The sequence below is a fragment of the Papaver somniferum genome, chromosome 10 (assembly GCF_003573695.1).
Source record: "Papaver somniferum cultivar HN1 chromosome 10, ASM357369v1, whole genome shotgun sequence".
Taxonomy (NCBI): Eukaryota; Viridiplantae; Streptophyta; class Magnoliopsida; order Ranunculales; family Papaveraceae; genus Papaver; species Papaver somniferum.
The window spans coordinates 60,484,143-60,493,189 of NC_039367.1; the positions used below are offsets into that span (position 1 = coordinate 60,484,143).

At 39.9% G+C, this 9,047-nt stretch overlaps 1 protein-coding gene across 2 annotated transcripts; it reads left to right on the forward strand.

Moving 5' to 3' along the window:
- The first annotated feature begins 770 nt into the window (after window positions 1–770).
- On the forward strand, window positions 771–5,756 carry LOC113319744 (cytochrome c-type biogenesis ccda-like chloroplastic protein 2). Of its 2 annotated transcripts, none has more exons than XR_003345778.1 (12): window positions 771–889; window positions 972–1,053; window positions 1,141–1,275; window positions 1,554–1,608; window positions 2,130–2,264; window positions 2,348–2,433; window positions 2,550–2,581; window positions 2,688–2,867; window positions 4,048–4,120; window positions 4,242–4,342; window positions 4,640–4,964; window positions 5,468–5,756. XR_003345778.1 is itself a non-coding variant. In XM_026567990.1 (12 exons), exons 2-12 carry the CDS (start codon window positions 972–974, stop codon window positions 5,510–5,512), a joined length of 1,017 nt encoding a protein of 338 aa, XP_026423775.1. In that variant the 5' UTR covers window positions 771–889; the 3' UTR covers window positions 5,513–5,756. The 2 variants fall into 2 exon arrangements, 1 of the variants encoding a protein (XP_026423775.1); XM_026567990.1 differs by having other exon boundaries at window positions 4,640–4,732.
- The last annotated feature ends 3,291 nt before the right edge of the window (window positions 5,757–9,047 follow it).

The following is a 9,047-nucleotide window of genomic DNA, read 5'->3' on the forward strand; positions in this document are numbered from 1 at the left end:
CATGGACACGAGTTAGTGAAACACCTCCTGATATAGTTCACATGCAAAAATAAATAACCCTAAAACAATCATAATAATAATATAATAATAATAAAGTACTACTTTATTTATTCACGTTTCTGTTAACTTCTATATTTCAATAATGTTTCTTTTAGTTTTTTGAGTAGGAGTTGTTGCCTATTTACATCCTGGTACTTCTGGAAATAGGTAAGTTATATATACTTTCTTGTAGAACTTTCTCAATTCAGTCAATATTAATAAGTTTGCTTAATTTTTGGTGTATATCTAAATCCAAGCTGTACCTTAGAAGAACTTATACATTTAAGAATCAAACTGTACCTTTTGAAGAAAATCCAAGCTTGATCATAACTTGTTCAAGATAACACCCATCAAGAACTAGTAGTTCTAGAAAAGAAGGGTGAGTAAACTCCTTATCTACTTGGAGCCTCTAGCTCGAGGGCCTCCAGGTTCAGATATCAACTTGATGAACCGTTAGGTTTTGGACGAAAATGCTACTTATACACCAAAACTATACACCAAAACTATATCCCGCTTACGTGTCAAATTTTGGTTGGTCCATTCCTTAAAAGGACCCCTGTTTTTCCTGGTGGGGTTGGGTGGGGAAGTAATGAACGGTGGAAATCGCTGCCACATAGGGGTGTATCTATGCCGTGTATGAATCCGGTAGATATGTAGCAGCTTCGGGTTTTGGAGCCCATCGATTGTAAGTGGGACCTACTAAATTCCATAGTCAAGATTTACACGGAAGATATTAGACAAGGAAATGTGTAAAATCTCCCGCTTGATCATCATCGTTGCACGTTGAACTGCAGTCTCAAGGAGGAAGGAACTTGAGAACTCTCTCACGACAAGAAAAATCTAAGAAAAAGTTCGAACTCAAAAAAATCTTTTCAGTATCACAGTTTTTATCCTGTTAATCTTAAATTTCTGATATTTGGTTGTTATTTCAGATGAGTTTGGTTCTTAGTGGTTGTCTGAATCTCAATTCATCCAGAATCTCGAGCTATAAATTTCAGAAAAGAAATATATCTGGTAATTAAACTCTCAATCTTTCATATACTCGGATTTTCTAAATGTTTTATATTCAATTCTGCTTACATGATTGAATTCCTTAATTAGGGCAATGTAAAACAACGACCAAGATGCTCGTCAGAGCTTCCGTAGATGATGATGATACTGGACGAGCTATTGTCACATCCGACATCAGTGGAAGTAGTAGCTTGCATGTCAATGCTTTGGTCACTGCTGTTGCAGGTTTGTCAAAGTCATCCTTCATTTTTTTTTTCAAGTATAATCATTTATTCTTTCCCCAATAACAGGTTTTGGTAGAAATTTTTCTTCATAGGTTCTCCTAACATTACTGTTTAGTACTAGAAATTCTCTTTAGATTGGAGTTGGGGATACTATGAACTTGCTATGTTGTATTTGCACATTTGCGACCTGACGTGTTTCTTTTTGGTTTTACTTTAATAGTTTCTGCTATTTTATTTTAATGTAACCTTAATACTCATCATTTTCTGCAATGATTTCAGCTGCAAATTTGTTTGCAATAGATCCAGCAACGGCTTTGACTCTGGAAGACTTATGGTAAAAACCTTTGCACTCGTGTTGGTAGGATTTTTTTGTGTTGTGCGCTTGGGGGTTCAATATGCGAACTATGTCAATGTCAAAAGAATAGCCGTATCAAACATATTTCTCGCTAATGATAATATGGAAAGTTTGGAAACCTATCTTGCAATAGAAAACTTAATGGATTTATCTTACTCACTTATTCCCAGTTTCCATATTATCTGGATTTGTGGCATTGTAAGTTTTTGTACACTCACCTCATCCGTTCAGTTTGTCAGCAGATCTAGCTTCGCAATATAAGTATTCAGTGTCCCGATGCAAACTTCTAAGCCAGGGCAGAATAAGTTATTAGTTCGTCATACCTAATAAAACAATTGGCATAAATGCTAAAAATCTTTTTGGGGGAAGAGATGGCCTTGTAGCATGTACCAGTACTTAGTATTGCCGTTAATGCCAAATCGTGTTTCTGACCTCCTTACAGTTTTTAGTTGCCGAAGTTACTTGTGTGATCTCATTATCTGCTCTTGTTTTCGTACTAGTCAGGAAGGAGCATCATACATCCCTCCTTTGGCAGATATAGGCTTCGGTGATTGGTTTGGAGGCGTATTATTTTCAGCTGGGCAGAACGCTAATGAAGCAGTTCAGGACCAGTTAGCAGCTCTGAGTTTTACTAGGTTTTGAGCTGCTTACTTACAATTGGTTCAGCTTTATTCAGCATTTTTTGTGTCTGTCCTTGACAAGTTCTTCTTTGTTCCAGTTTAGCAGTTATTTTTGGGGCAGGGCTTGTAACTAGCTTATCCCCTTGTACACTTAGTGTCCTTCCACTGACTCTTGGTTACATTGGTGAGCAAGAACATCGTTTAACTCTTGGTATCAACTTTTTATATATTTTGGTAATCCTCTGGTGATTGCATAAGTTTTCATGTTTGGTGCTGATCGGCACTTGTTTGGGCAATCAGGGGCATTTGGATCCGGGAAAAGCAGAGGACAGGTAATGATGCTTGAAAAATGAGCTCTCGTTGTTTTTCAGTTCCCCCGTTTCTCTTGCATTGTTTGAAATTTGAGCTATACTTTCTTCTTTTTAATTTTTTTCTCAGTCTTTCTTTTCTGGTTATATTCTGGGGGATTCAGTTGCTTTCTCATTGGGACTAGCAACAACATTAGCAATCCTAGGTGTGGCTGCCTCTGTTGCTGGGAAGGCTTACGGACAAGTAGGGCAGGGGCTACCAGTGTTTGCTTCTGGCTTGGCTGTGGTTATGGGTTTAAATCTGTTGGAGGTAACTTATCACAATATCAAACTTGATGCCATGGCTGAGTGCTTCTGTTTTTTATGTAGAAGCGATGGTTAAGGAAGAACATGGCCGTATGTGGGTTTTCTGGGTATAACATGAAAAAAACTAATACACTATGGACTGAGAAACCTTTTCCAGTGAACAAACTAATCTACAAACAATAAATCATGAAACCTTAGGCGTTGTAAATTAATACTTTGATTTCTTTATATTTGGTTTCCCTATCTGCAAATGTATGGTGTAAGGGGCGGAGCCAACCCATGGCAAGGGTAGGCAGTTGCCTACCCTGCCAGGCTGGCTCCTAAGCCTGACTTTGCCTGTCCTAAGACATTTTTTCCGTATCCCAAGCCTATTTTTCGCCTTTTGCCTACCCTCAACTATTTTTGCCTCCCCATAGGCAAATTTGTGGCTCCGCCCTGTTCATAGTCGTTGGATTAGACACTACTAACTAGTACAATGTTTAAAAATTTGCTCAAGGTGCGCAAATGGAGGTGTCCCTTATTCAAGGTGTCTAACTGTTGTATGAAAGTTTTAGGCCCACATGTGCTTTTGTCAGTGTGACATCTCGTGTTTAATCCTATAGGAGAAGAAAAGTTTGAATTCTAGAAGAAACCTTTGAAGCATCCCCTCCACGACTGATCCTGAAAGGGAATGAATGGAAAAAATAGCATGTCGTATCCCCTTATCTATAGAATCATATTGCGCCAAATAAACACATTCTTAGAGATTGATTTTTTTTTTTTTTTTTTTAAGTAAAGGTTGAAAAATGTTGAAAGACCCATTTGTGACTTTAGTGAATTTGGAAATTGTTAGAGGATATGATTTCCCCAGGCAAGACTTAATTTAACCGGGTGAGATTTTCTATCTGCTGTTCCAAAGGCTTTTCCTACAACTCCCCTTCTACCAGTTTGTCTTAGTTACCTATACATGAAAAGTTAAGAGGATCAAATTTTCTCGTCAAAATGTTATTATGTTTAATGCAACCAGTCTCGAATAATTAGACGTATAACTTTTAGCAGTTGCTAAATCACGTAATATACTAGTGTCTATGACATTTCTCATGCTATCGCCATCTTTCTGATCTTTTGAGGAATGTCTATTTATGTATGTCACGGTATGACCTTGTTCTTACCATCACACTGATCTTTTATTTACTTTCTTATAGGTTATTGAGTTGCGACTCCCCTCATTTTTCGACAACTTCGACCCACGTGCTGCGGCTGCTAATTTCCCTTCAAGTATCTGTCTTAGCCCACTTTCAACACTTTCTCGAGTATAATCAGTTAAGCGAAAGCTGACTGATAGCACTCTGTTCTCAACCTGTAATACCCTGAATTCCTGAAAAGCTTGATTTTTTAGGTGTACAAGCATATTTGGCTGGGCTTACATTTGCGCTGGCTGCCTCACCTTGCAGTACACCTGTGCTAGCCACTCTGCTCGGATATGTAGCAACATCCAAGGTATTTGCTGCAATTTTTTACGTGAATTCCTTGCTATCTTTAGGATTTCTTCCTCACAGCAAAATCTAGGATGTGGTTATTCAACTGAATTCATCTGTATTTGAAACCCACCAGATTGTTTCATATTTACTTTTATCAAAAAGAATAATGAGGGGACTGATTACATTTCGTTCACACAATATTTTAGCATCATTTGACCAGCATTAGTAGTAGTATGTGCTGGTCTAGAATTTGCTTTGAGATTTCCTTGGGGCCACGTCTCCAGCATAATAGTGATTGTGGTTTATTATGTAACAGGACCCCATTATAGGAGGTACCTTGCTGCTGACATACACTACCGGCTATGTGGCTCCACTTCTTCTTGCTGCTTCTTTTGCGGGTGCGTTGCAGGTATAGTTTTGCTCAACTTTGATAAACCAGAAAGAACTATCTGAGAGAACTTAGTGATATCATTATCTGGATATCGTCATTTACTTTACTTGGATGATTTTTTCTTTCTTTCTTCACTATCTAATCAAAGCAACAAGGATAATTTAAATCAATTCATTGAAATGCATGTCTTATTTGATGTGCGGAGCTTGTTGTCATTTCGTAAATTCTCGGCATGGATTAACCCTACAAGGTAATTCTTTGTTAAATTTGTGTTTTGGATATTTCACACCCAACTTTATAACTGCCTTCCATTCAAAATTCAAGTGTTTGCTTGGTTCCACGGTTAACGTTAAACATGGGTCACAGACTCACAGGAGGCACATCATGTGATTGGTGGGTATTTTATTCATTATTGATGATAAAAACCAAGACCAATTCCGTACCAGTTGTGCGCATTCAGTTACCAGGAAAAAGATGTATTCCTTATCCATCACTCTATGACGCCTTGACCTTAACCATTATATTTATGACTCCAGTTTTCTTGATCCACTGCTTTCTTTTTAGTCTGATTTTGCTAACCCACTTATGCATATCACCATATTATTGGTGAAAACGACTGGGAAACCAAAATTGTCCATAAACTGGCAGTTGTTTTTTCTCCACACATGGTAGGAAAAAATTTAGATCCTAAAATAATGGTGGCTTTTTGAAGTTGATGGTAGTCTAACACGGTTTAAGCTAACTGTTTTGCAGTGGTGCACTCCTGTTGGGAGGAGGCATTTACACTTTCTTGGATAGGCTCTTCCCTGTCACAATGGCAATGTAGGGATCAAGTTTTTGTGAAAACAACTGCTAAGATGCAAGTCCAAAGGAAAAAACATGTGCAAGCTGTTCTATATTTGTATTGTTTTACACTCGCTTGATCTTTTATAAAATGTGAAAAGACAGAGCTTGTTACCACTTACAGTTACATGTTTAACCATCTTGTTGTATACCATGTATATATATGCAATGGAAGCTTCCTCATTCTGTTCTTGGATGACATCACAAGTTATAGTTAAAGCCCGGTTAAGACTTATCTTTTTTTTTTCCTTCATTCATTATTAGGTGTGGGGTGGTTCATGAAAAAAACAATGACGATGCATCTCCTGTGATCTGTCAATATAAAATGGTAGGTTTCTGGACCGTTCTCCATTACCAGTGTCCATCTCTATCCCGTGTAAGAAAAGCAAGAAAGACTCAGAACTTGAACCCATGTGATAGTCTGAGATACCATCCCAGGACTTGGTCATCCGTTAAACATGACTGAAGTCAGATAACAGAACACAACCAAATAAAGCATAAAAGTTCTGTGACGTTTTTCCGGTAGCTATCCATCCATCCCACGGGTGATTTGTCCCTTACAAGCTGTTTGAATTCATCAAAAGAATTGGTTTTACTCACTTCTCCTTCAGGAATGAAGGTTGTCATAGAAAGCATGTTCTCCGCTACAGCGACGAACATCGCGGGCTGCAAGGGATTCATTCTTAGTTTGAAAATGTCTGCGATGAGAGTAGGTGCCATATACTACCTCGAGATGCTTCGTTTGCAAATTGTAGAATGCAAACCATTCCCCATCAAACCAATACAACATTACCTGATCATACAAAGTCAATAAACGTGGATGGGCAGCAGCAGCAATCATGGAGTAACAAGTGAGGCGATTTGGTGGTAAACCTGGCTCGTCCTTAATTTGAACATCAAAAGTCTCCCCTTTGATCCACACTTGCTTTACCTTGTCCTTTAATATGTTCAAATGAAGCTTACTACAACTATTCTGATGACCATCACTGTTGACATTTGTATGTACACATTTCATCGTCCGCCACGTGTACAGGAAGAGATACGTGGAAAGCATGCAAAGCGAGACATCAAAACATGATAACACGCAGTCATAACCTAGGGGAGCATCTCATCAGAAAATGCCACCGGTCAGCAGATCTGACGGTCAAGGACTGAGGAGCACCGAGGTATGATGGCAAAGAGGAGCACCAGATAATACCCCTCGGGTTTTAGTACATCCTATCCCGAGGAAGATCCAAGATCAACGGCTGAGAGAGAGATTGACTGACACGGATGTGACCAGACTAAGAGACACTTGTCTGACACGAGCGGACGTCCAACTGCCCGCATTAAATACCAAGAGATATACATGCGTCAATCAGCTCGTGGAACGAGCGAGGATAGCTCTTCGTATTCAAGCTTAGATCGCAGGATCGAACGAAGACCTCTGCGTGATGGACACAAAGCACAAGAAGATAAGGTTGCAACGGTTTCTCAGAAGTAGGACCCACGTTTCAACCCTATAAATACCCCTCTCCACTAAGAGAGAAGGAGGTCGACCAATCCACAATCCTTAGAGGAGAACATAAAAGAGAGAAATAGGAAGAGTAAGTAAATCCCCTGCTTCCGCAGACTAATGTATACTCAAAAATCATTCGACTATCTTTGTAAACATTCAATACATAGTGAAACACCAACCCCCGTGGATGTAAGCCTTAGTGCCGAACCACGTAAATCTCCATCTTATTTACATTTCAGCACTTTTACATTCATCGTATATCCCTTATGTTTCGTATTTATGTTCGTATTTATGTTCTTACTCCTTATACGATCAATTCCTGATATTACTCGGCTAGGCAGTGATGATCCCGAAGGCTTTGAGTCGATGAATCGATAATATCATCCTTTCTATGCATGTGTCATTTAATTCAAGAGTTTTTGTGTGTGCGAACATTGTTTGTGAACACGTGGATTCCCTCGTGATTTATGTGTTCACAATCTGGCGCTAGAAACAGGGACTTTGTCCCGGTAAAAGATTTATCTTATCCTGTGATTTCACCTTAAACGCGCACTATGGCTTTGCTTTATTACTTTTAGCAGCACTTATCTGTTTATTGGCCAATTAATACTAAGGCTTCAGCGTGCTTTCAAAACCTTTTTTATTCTGGATTTACCGTCTTTATCTTCAAGGACACCATTTCAAAACAGACAAATCCACGACTACCTATCACAGATCTGCACGTTCGGTGTATTTTAAACTGGTTAAAAGACTTAATAATCAGATCCACGGGTATTCACTACGGATCTGCATTTTCAATAGATTTCCTATTTTTATCTTCACTACGGATATAGATCCATGATCGTTTATTAAAGGATCCGTACTTCGAAAACAAGACCGTTGAATTTTTTATTTTATTGTGGCCCTCGGGCAACTCTCTTCTTTCTTAAAGTAAACATTTTTTATTCCATACATTTTATGAACACGAATAACATTAACCCGATCCACGCGGATATATCTGGTTCTCTTTGTTTGAAATTCCCCTATGCGGAGGACCCAAGATGGAAAAGACACAAGAGGTAGGAAAAACCAAAGCCTCATCAAAGGAAACACCGAGGACTACCCCGGTCATGACCCGAAGTAAGCAGAAAGGAGACAAAGCTAAGACAGCTAATCAGAGGCAGGATACTGCGGAAATCACCTCACCTATGAACACTAACTCCATTGCAGCCGCGACTCTCGAAGCAGCAGCAGCAAAGAGCAGTACGGCTGCTGCGGCCCTCAAGGCTACAGAAGCTAACAAAACTTTGGCTACGAACCAAGTCCATAAACAAAGAGAAAGGGTGGCAAAATCTATGACACATCAGCCCGCACACCCGCCAGCCTTCGGAATGCCGTCAACGTACGATCAGAATCAAACTATACCAGCGGCTCTAACACTGCGGGTGGATACTCAACCCGCGGGACCAAACTTGGAGATACCAACAATCGAAGCTGATCCTCTACCACCCTTAATACACACAGTAGATGAAGGAGGCACTATGGCCGTAGGGGTACAAGCAGGAACTCCCAATCAGGGGTCTAACCAGTCCCATCGACTGATGGCTGAGCTCGAAGAATTGAAGAAGAGCCAGCAGGTCTACGCAGATGCCGTAGCTCTGCTGGCCAGAGAAAATCAAGACTTAAAAGACCGGATTGCCCAAAGCACGAAGACCATCCAACAACTTGATGAAGCAAATTCAAAGGCACCAGAACCTAATCGAGACCGAAGAATCATCCTAGCAAACGCCGCTAGGGGAAGCAGTGCATCTGATCCGGATTATGCCGCCGAAGGCTTAGATTATTACGACAGTGAGGATCGAAGAAGAAAACGCTCAACTGAGTATGAGAACGTGGGACATCATCGCGCAATGGAAGAGCTGCGTGATGAGATGATGGCTGAGATCAGGCAGCTAAAAACCAGACAAGGCGGAGGAAGGCTAGAAGAGGTGATGAGTGATCAAATTTTATATA

What these genes read in the sequence shown, in the direction of transcription:
- LOC113319744 (XM_026567990.1), top strand. Translation starts at nt 972, where the DNA reads ATGAGTTTGGTTCTTAGTGGTTGTCTGAATCTCAATTCATCCAGAATC. An exon ending in TTGACTCTGGAAGACTTATG is followed by an intron (nt 1,609 to 2,129) that starts GTAAAAACCTTT and finishes TTTTCGTACTAG; the next exon opens with TCAGGAAGGAGCATCATACA. An exon ending in TGGGTTTAAATCTGTTGGAG is followed by an intron (nt 2,868 to 4,047) that starts GTAACTTATCAC and finishes ACTTTCTTATAG; the next exon opens with GTTATTGAGTTGCGACTCCC.